The 10000-nt window shown below is 45.4% G+C and overlaps 1 protein-coding gene across 1 annotated transcript in view; it reads left to right on the top strand.

The window, feature by feature from the left end:
* The window catches only part of atp1a2a (ATPase Na+/K+ transporting subunit alpha 2a), a 55272-nt gene that overhangs the window by 33440 nt on the left and 11832 nt on the right, over positions 1–10000 (top strand). The window contains exons 18-20 of the mRNA XM_042072993.1: positions 633–787; positions 6446–6569; positions 9605–9750. Of these exons, the coding sequence (XP_041928927.1) occupies positions 633–787; positions 6446–6569; positions 9605–9750 (425 nt within the window). The remainder of the gene's footprint in view (positions 1–632; positions 788–6445; positions 6570–9604; positions 9751–10000) is intronic.

The following is a 10000-nucleotide window of genomic DNA, read 5'->3' on the forward strand; positions in this document are numbered from 1 at the left end:
GATGCAGGAACAGCTGTGTGAATTGAGTTCTATTGTGTGAAAGCTGAAAACACAAACACACACTCTTACACACACACACACACTCTTACTCACACACACACACACACAAACACACACTCTTACTCACACACACACATACACACTCACTCACACACACACACATACACAAACACACACACACACACACACACACCATCATAAATACTCCAGCTATGTGCAAGCACTGACAGGTGTGTGTGTGAGTGTGTGAAATATTGAGATAAGATTGTGTGTGTGCGTGCGTGTGTGTGTGTGCGTGTGTGTGTGTGTGTGTGTGTGTGTGTAATATTGAGATAAGATTGTGTGTGTGTGTGTCTCTGTAGCATAGCAGTGGTGCGGCAGGTGTGTGTGTGTGTGTGTGTGTGTGTGTGTGTGTGTGTGTGTCTCCGTAGCATAACAGTGGTGCGGCAGGTGTGTGTGTGTGTATGTAGCATAGCAGTGGTGCGGCAGGTGTGTGTGTGTGTGTGTGTGTGTAGCATAGCAGTGGTGCGGCAGGTGTGTGTGTGTGTGTGTGTAGCATGGCACTGGTGCGGCAGGTGGATAGTTCTGGAACACAGGACACATGTTCAGTAGCATCTGTCTCTCTCGATCAGGCCGGCTGATCTTTGATAACCTGAAGAAGTCCATCGCCTACACACTGACCAGCAACATCCCGGAGATCTCCCCCTTCCTCTTGTTCATCGTCGCCAGCGTGCCCCTCCCCCTCGGCACCGTCACCATCCTCTGCATCGACCTGGGCACCGACATGGTACGCACGCACACACGCACATGCACACACATGCACGCACGTACACACACGCACACACATACACGCACGCACGCACGCGCGCACACACACGCACACGTATGAGGGGCCATCTAGGCCTTAATTCATACTTGGTCTTACACACACTATCATAATCTTGCACATACACCACTATACTCATGCACACTCACTATTATAGTCATTTTACATGTATGTATGAGAGGGTATAGTCGTGTATGTGAGAGAGTATAGTAGTGTATGTGAAGGAGTATAGTAGTGAATGTGAGAGAGTATAGTAGTGTATGTGAGAGAGTTTAGTAGTATATGTGAGAGAATATAGTAGTGTATGTAAGAGACTATAGTAGTGTATGTGAGAGAGTTTAGTAGTATATGTGAGAGAGTATAGTGGTGTATGTGAGAGAGTATAGTAGTATATGTGAGAGAGTATAGTGTATGTGAGAGAGTATAGTGGTGTGTGTGAGAGAGTTTGCATGAAACGGAAGGGAGTTTGTTTTCTCAGTTCCTGATTGGTTTGTCGATGTCACTTCTCTCTAGCTAGCCAATTAAAATCAAGGAAGGGGCGGGACCTACAATGTCAATTGAGTACCGAAGTCTGACGTAGCATTTCCATGATGGCAGAATCACTGGATCTAAACAAAGTTTCGAAGTGGCTTAAATAGCATTGAATGTAGTCATGTAGCATCATTTCTAGCTAATAAATAGTTTTAAATGTAGGCTATAGCCATTTAAACGTGCTTTACCTGCTAGGCAGCAGCTTACCCACATAACACAGATTCCCTAGCAGGTGTAATATAAAGAAACAAAATTCCAGTGGATATTTCACGTCTTCTCAAAGACTGGCGGCTGTTAAGAGTGACGTTTTTTGCTTAAAAAATAAAGCCAAAATACGTCCGTGAATTTAAGGATTTTAACCGCATGCTGTAAGTTACATGCAGATCTCTTTTACAGAGGAAACCCATGCTAAAATAAAACTGTAGTCACAAATTTGATCGTGTTGGTATGAATATATGTTGTAGTATGTGATTCCTACAGTGTTAAAAAAATATACTTAGAAACATCTTAGAAACGTTGTAAAATTATTGAAATAGATTAAGAAAGATACCGCTAATGGTGATTTCAATGGTTAGATTGATTTGTTTAGATCCAGTGAAATTCCTGCCTTGGCAACGCTACATCATGGCTTCGGGACTCGTGTAGTGGTAGAGTTAAAAATCAGCCATGCCGAATTTGGCTGCAGTTCACCAGAGTTCACCTAGATGGCGATCGTGGGCGAGTCCAAAATACATGGAGCTACATGGCTACATTTATTGTTTTCACCTATTTAACAACTGAAACCCTCAGATTTTATTTTATTTTTCGCAAAATGGATATGGATTATCAATCAAAAGTGAAATAATCCGGGAGTCATGCCCATTCGTTTTCTTACAGGTTGGGTGGTTGTTGCCCATAACACGCTAGCATTGATGCTATGCTATGCTATGATCCAGAGCCATATAAAGGTACCTTTATATGGCTCTGCTATGATCATGCTAATGAATGACGTCATTGACACGTTTGACAGGCTTTTTAGAACAATTAAGTGACTTTAAAACATATAATACTCAACCAAGTGTATTGTCTTTGCCTCCCCTTTCAAATACAATATTCAAATTATTTGAAAAAAAAAATTATACCCCGAGAAAAGTGGATTTTGAGGGGTACAGCTCCATAGACCTCCATTCATTCTGGACTCGCCCCGCGAGCGCCCCTAGATGCAGTACCACACCGGAAGAGTTCCGAGAGTGAAGGTTCTCCCCTTATTAGACATTCTCTGGCAGCAACGACATGCTGCTGGTAGATAGTTTGGTAACCTAGCAACAATAAACACTTGACCCGAAGCACTCTGAAAGGAGCGCTGTCAGTGCAAAACATGCGATGTGGACACAGGCTCACGAGTCACTGGCAACAGCAGACCAAAAGGTTACCAAAAACTTCTGCCAGCCAAACTGTAATGCACGTCCTTTTTGGAATGTTGCTGGAATGCTAGCTAACTAGCTAACTGCAATGGTAGCAATCTTTAAGATCAGTTCACTAAAATATGACTTCGCCAGACAAAAGGAGCTGATAGCCTAGGCTATTACAATATAATAGGCACCCCTCATGTCTTTGTAATTTGCATTCGGTGTGCAGTTGTAGTTTAATATTTAGTCACATAGGACTTGGCTGATTTTTTCCTCGACCACTAGGTCTACATGAACATTGTTGACAGTGTAGGTCCCGCCCCTTCCTTGATTTTAATTGGCTAGCTAGAGAGAAGTGACATTGACAAACCAATCAGGAACTGAGAAATCAAACTCCTTCCGTTTAATGCAAACTCCCTTCCGTTTCATGCAAACTCTCTCACACACACCACTATACTCTCTCACATACACCACTATACTCTCTCACATATACTATTATACTCTCTCGCATACACCACTATACTCTCTCACATTCACTACTATACTCTCTCACATTCACTACTATACTCTCTTGCATTCACTACTATACCTTCTCGCATACACTACTAAACTCTCTTGCATACACTATTATACTCTCTCGCATACACTACTATACTCTCTTGCATACACTACTATACTCTCTCTCATACACTACTAAACTCTCTCTCACATACACTACTACACACACATACACACACGCACACACATACACGCACGCACGCACGCACACACGCACTTGCACACACATGCACGCACACACATACACACACGCACACGCATGCACGCGCGCACGCACGCACGCACGCACACACACACATACACACACATACACGCACGCACCCAGGAAGGCACTTGCAGGAATGAATGTTATGGTGAGCACACCCACTACATAGCAGACTACACAACCTATCTGTACACTCACGCCTAACAACAGCCCTATATTAATATGGACAACTTCATACAGCCATATATTAATATGGACAACTTCATACAGCCCTATATTAATATGGACAACTTCATACAGCCGCCTATATGGCAGCCGTGGCCTACTGGTTAGCGCTTCAGACTTGTAGCCGGAGGGTTGCCGGTTTGAACCCCGACCTGTAGGCACGGCTGAAGTGCCCTTGAGCAAGGCACCTAACCCCTCACTGCTCCCCGAGCGCCGCTGTTGTTGCAGGCAGCTCACTGCACCGGGATTAGTGTGTGCTTCACCTCACTGTGTGTTCACTGTGTGCTGAGTGTGTTTCACTAATTCACGGATTGGGATAAATGCAGAGACCAAATTTCCCTCACGGGATCAAAAGAGTATATATACTTATATACTTATATTAATATGGACAACTTCATACAGCCCTATATTAATATGGACAACTTTATACAGCCCTATTAATATGGAATATATCCACCATTACAGATATTCTTATTTTAATAAAAAATATAATATTGACTGGCGTTAAATTATATCCCATGGTGCTATGCTGCGCAGTGCAAAGGTTTTGAAAGGTATAATCTTCGTAAAAACGGCACAGCAGTTGAAGGGTTGAAGTAGCCTGACCTACGGTTTTTGGCATAATCTGTCATCTCAATGCGTGCCTCTGGTTGTAATAATTGACGAGATGAGTGAGCAATCCGCAATTATTAAATTTGGTTACTTGGAACCACAATTCAACACCTTCAACTTTAATTAAATGTGGACCTCATGCCATACACATTTTGACTCCAGCTGAGTTCCTAGTCTTAAAGTATTTTTCATAAAAGAAGGTTGGTAGACAAGTGTGTGCTAGACTGCTCCTATAGCCAACAATCCCCACTCTACCCTTTGGGAATTTAACTGTTGAATATGACACTTGGGTGATGTTAAATGTAAGTAAATCATGAAAATCTACTCTTTTTTGGTCAGTCTCTGACCAAAAGTCTCGACTCGGTCTTGCCTCCTCAAAGACTCGGTCTTGGCTGCATTTAAAAACCAACGGTCTCGGTCTCGACTCGGCCCTTGACCCTTTAAAGACTCGGTCTCGACTCTCTCGGTCTCGACTTATGCGGTGTCGGTCTCGACTCTCTCGGTCTCGATGCGGTGTCGTCCCCATCACTAGTTTCTCACACACCCCCCCCACAGTACAACTGGGATATCGTGCCAACTACTGGCTACCACCATTGTGAATCACAAAGATACACACACACACACACACAGACTGGCACACTCTAATATACCTCCACAAATGCACACACACACACAGTCTTTTTCTGGTGTGCCTACACACACAGACACCTGCTGAATCAGCCTTTTACAGATTCCATTAACCTCTCAACTTGATATGCTGACAGTAAGAACCCTTGTAAACTCTTCCTCTCTCTCACACAGTCACAAGTACTTCCATTCTCGCTCTCTCTCTACACACACACACACACACACACACACACACTGAAGCAGCTTTTAACAGAGGAGTTATAGTTGGGATCAATAAGTGCATTGAGAGGAGCGCTGACATTAGAGTGTGTGTGTGTGTGTGTGTGTGTGTGTGTGTGTGTGTGTGTGTGTGTGTGTGTGTGTGTGTGTGTGTGTGTGTGTGTGTGTGTTGTGCAGCCAGAGTGAGAGCCATAGTGTGTGAGTGTTTCCTGTGTGTGTGTGTGTGTGTGTGTGTGTGTGTGAGTGTTTCCTGTGTGTGTGTGTGTGTGTGTGTGTGTGTGTGTGTTGTGCAGCCAGAGTGAGAGCCATAGTGTGTGAGTGTTTCCCTGTGTGTGTGTGTGTGTGTGTGTGTGTGAGTGTTTCCTGTGTGTGTGTGTGTGTGTGTGTGTGAGTGTTTCCTGTGTGTGTGTTTGTGTGTGTGTGTGTGTGTGTGAGTGTTTCCTGTGTGTGTGGTGTGTGTGTGTGTGTGTGTGTGTGTGTGTTGTGCAGCCAGAGTGAGAGCCATAGTGTGTGAGTGTTTCCTGTGTGTGTGTTTGTGTGTGTGTGTGTGTGTGAGTGTTTCCTGTGTGTGTGTGAGTAAGTGTGTGTGTGTGTGTTGTGCAGCCAGAGTGAGAGCCATAGTGTGTGAGTGTTTCCTGTGTGTGTGTGAGTGAGTGTGTGTGTGAGTGTTTCCTGTGTGTGTGTGAGTGTGTGTGTGTGTGTGAGTGTTTCCTGTGTTCTGTCATCAGCAACACACACTTACCCTTTCTCTTTCTTTTCTAAACCTGTGTGTGTGTGTGTGTATGTGTGTTTGTTTGGTAGTTTGTTTGTAGTGGTATTTGCACAGTTCAGATACACAGTTTTCGGAGTTCACACACACACACACACACACACACACACACACACACACACACACACACACACACACACACACTGCCTCTCTCTCTTAAACTCTCTTCTTCCTCTTCATCTTTCTCTCCATTTACCCTCTCCCTCCTTATCTCTCATTCTCTCTCTCCTCATCCCTCCCCTCTCCCCCTCTCTCCTCCTCATCCCTCTCTCTCATCCCTCTCATCCCTCTCTCTCCTCATCCCTCTCTCTCCTCATCCCTCTCTCTCTCTCCTCCTCATCCCTCCCCCCTCTCTCTCTCCTCCCCCCCCTCTCTCTCCTTTCCACTCCTCCCCCTCTCTCCTCTCCTCATCCCCCTCTCTCTCTCCTCATCCCCCTCCCCCCCCCCTCTATCTCTCCTCATCCCTCTCTTTCCTCCTCCTCTAGGTTCCCGCCATCTCTCTGGCCTATGAGACAGCGGAGAGTGACATCATGAAGAGGCAGCCCCGCAACCCAAAGACAGACAAGCTGGTCAATGAGAGGCTCATCAGTATGGCCTACGGACAGATCGGTCAGTGTGTCTGTCTCTCACACACACACACACACACACACACACACACACACACACACACACACACACACACACACATTCATCAGTATGGCCTACGGACAGATCGGTCAGTGTCTCTCTGTCTCTCACACACACACAGACACACACACACACACACGCGTGCACACACACGCCCAGCATGCACACACGACACACACGAGTATCATCAGTATGGCATGTGGACAGATCGGTCAGTGTGTCTGTCTCACACACACACACACACACACACACACACACACACACACACACTCATCAGTATGGCCTGTGGACAGATCGGTCAGTGTGTCTGTCTCACACACACACACACACTCATCAGTATGGCCTGTGGACAGATTGGTCAGTGTCTCTGTCTCACACACACACACACACACACACTCATCAGTATGGCCTGTGGACAGATTGGTCAGTGTCTCTGTCTCACACACACACACACACACACACACTCATCAGTATGGCCTGTGGACAGATCGGTCAGTGTCTCTGTCTCACACACACACACACACACACACACACACACACACTCATCACTATGGCCTGTGGACAGATCGGTCAGTGTCTCTCTCTCACACACACACACACACACACACACTCATCAGTATGGCCTGTGGACAGATCGGTCAGTGTCTTTGTCTCTAATACACACACACACACACGCACACACACAAACACAGACAATATCTGAAGTTATCAGCTAGCTAACAGTATATAAGAACATTTTTGAGTTGTTAGGAAGTCTATGTTGTTACCTTTGGGAGCTATAGGCTAACTGGTGTAACCCACTTCCAGTGAATTATGCCAAGCTAGGCTAGGCTAACGTTGGGGGTATTAGACTGGGTTATAGCACAGTGAATTACGCTAAGCTAGGCTAACATTTGGGGTATTAGACTGGGTTATAGCACAGTGAATTACACTAAGCTAGGCTAACGATGGGGGTATTAGACTTGGTTATAGCACAGTGAATTACGCTAAGCTAGGCTAACATTGGGGGTATTAGACTGGGTTATAGCCATGGGCGTCGGAGCCATTATACAACTTTTTAAAAATATTAGTTTGGACCCCCCCCCCCCCACACACACACACACACTCTTTTGCCGTGCAAAATACCAGTGCTGTTTTCAGCATCTGTTTAGTGTCAGTGTCATTGTCATTGGATTCTCCCATTTGCGCATAAATCGGGTGTAAGCCTTATAGGTGCGCTAAATAAATAATAACCTATAGGTTTACGCTAGGCTACGTAAAACTCCCCATTAACAGCATCACGCCACGCAACCACAGCCATCTGCAGTACTGGAGGACTGCACAATCTCCTATTCACTCTGTTGGATATCACTCTGTAGAACCACAGCCATCTGCAGTACTGGAGGACTCTGCACAATCTCCTATTCACTCTGTTGGATATCACTCTGTAGAACCACAGCCATCTGCAGTACTGGAGGACTCTGCACAATCTCCTATTCACTCTGTTGGATATCACTCTGTAGAACCACAGCCATCTGCAGTACTGGAGGACAATCTCCTATTCACTCTGTTGGATATCACTCTGTAGAACCACAGCCATCTGCAGTACTGGAGGACTCTGCACAATCTCCTATTCACTCTGTTGGATATCACTCTGTAGAACCACAGCCATCTGCAGTACTGGAGGACTCTGCACAATCTCCTATTCACTCTGTTGGATATCACTCTGTAGAACCACAGCCATCTGCAGTACTGGAGGACTCTGCACAATCTCCTATTCACTCTGTTGGATATCTGAAGCCAGTTTGTCTACTTAGATACCATAAATCCTCAAATTATGGCCGGGGTCTTAAGACAAAGTACAGGCCTTTAGGGGCAGGATTGTATTCGAAACAGCCCTTAATTTCTTATGCGAGTTTTATTTTGAGACATGCTTTTCTTGGAGAACTGGTGAACGAATCAGAAGAACGAATCATCTTGGCGAACTGAACGACGCGAACTGTGTCATGACAACGAACGACAAAATCCATCACTACCTCTGGCAAGCTCTGGCAAGGCGGCAAGCGAATGCACGCAAGAGTTGTATACAAGAAACACCCAGATTTTGGGAAACGCTTCTAAAACGCCTAACTCCCTCTATCGCGCGTAAATGACAGAGGGGAGAATTATGACAGGGTGAAATACTTTTTTGACTTCACGCACGCACATGGGTTAATTCCCCTTGTGCCTATACAGTGTTGGGAGTAACGCGTTACAAAACGCGTTCTTGAATTTCCCCTTGGGGATCAATAAAGTATCTATCTATCTATCTATCTATCAGAAGTGGCATAAGGTAGGCCTAATGAGCCTAATGAGCCTAATTTGCTGTAACGTGGTAGGCTAATGTAAGGCATTACAAAAAAATTGGTAAATATTTTACTCGGGACAAACTTCAGTAACACGCGTTTTTTAACCCGAAATTAAGTGGTATTTTGTTTTATACATCTATACAAATTCGTCAACAATGCCGCGAGATCAGCAGGAGAAAAAAATCTGTGCAAATAGTAGAATGTTAATTCCTGTCAGGCCTAGGCTAGGCTACTTTCAAGATGATTGGGGCTGCAGCAAGTCAGACTCTACATTTGTGACATGGACATAAAGGCCTGCTTGAGCATATGAAGGCAGAACATTCATTCATATCACGGAGGATAGGCCTCTGACTCTGGGTGGACTTTAAAAAGCCGCCTAGATTAAAAAAGTTAAAGCAGATACATACCTTCCAAAATCGCCTGTTTTCCATTGTATGTTGACAGCTACTGGACTGGACGGTGGAAGAATAACGATTTTTTTTTAACTCTCAATTAACTGTGTGTCACCCGGTGTTACCCTGGAGTTCGTTAGGGCCGTACCATTGGAGGAGGGACCGCTCATAAACTCCCCTTAATTGTTGCAAATATTGTGTGGGTTTGGTATATGTGTGTGTGCGTGTGTGTGGGTTTGGTATATGTGTGTGCGTGTGTGTGGGTTTGGTATATGTGTGTGTGCGTGCGTGTGTGTAGGCATGATCCAGGCTCTGGCAGGCTTCTTCACGTACTTTGTGATCCTGGCTGAGAACGGCTTCCTGCCCAGTGTCCTGGTGGGCAAGAGACTGGAGTGGGACGACCGGGCTAACAACGAGGTGGAGGACTACTACGGACAGCAATGGGTACACACACACACACACACACACACACACACACACTTAACGAGGTGGAGGACTACTAGGGACAGCAATGGGTACGTACACACACACACACACACACACACACACTTAACGAGGTGGAGGACTACTACGGACAGCAATGGGTACACACACACACACGCACACACACGCACACACACACACTTAACGAGGTGTCAGACACCAAACAGGACGAGGACCACAAAAGCGTCACGTTCAAAAGTTTATTTAAGGG

This window comes from Alosa sapidissima, chromosome 19 (assembly GCF_018492685.1).
Source record: "Alosa sapidissima isolate fAloSap1 chromosome 19, fAloSap1.pri, whole genome shotgun sequence".
Taxonomy (NCBI): Eukaryota; Metazoa; Chordata; class Actinopteri; order Clupeiformes; family Clupeidae; genus Alosa; species Alosa sapidissima.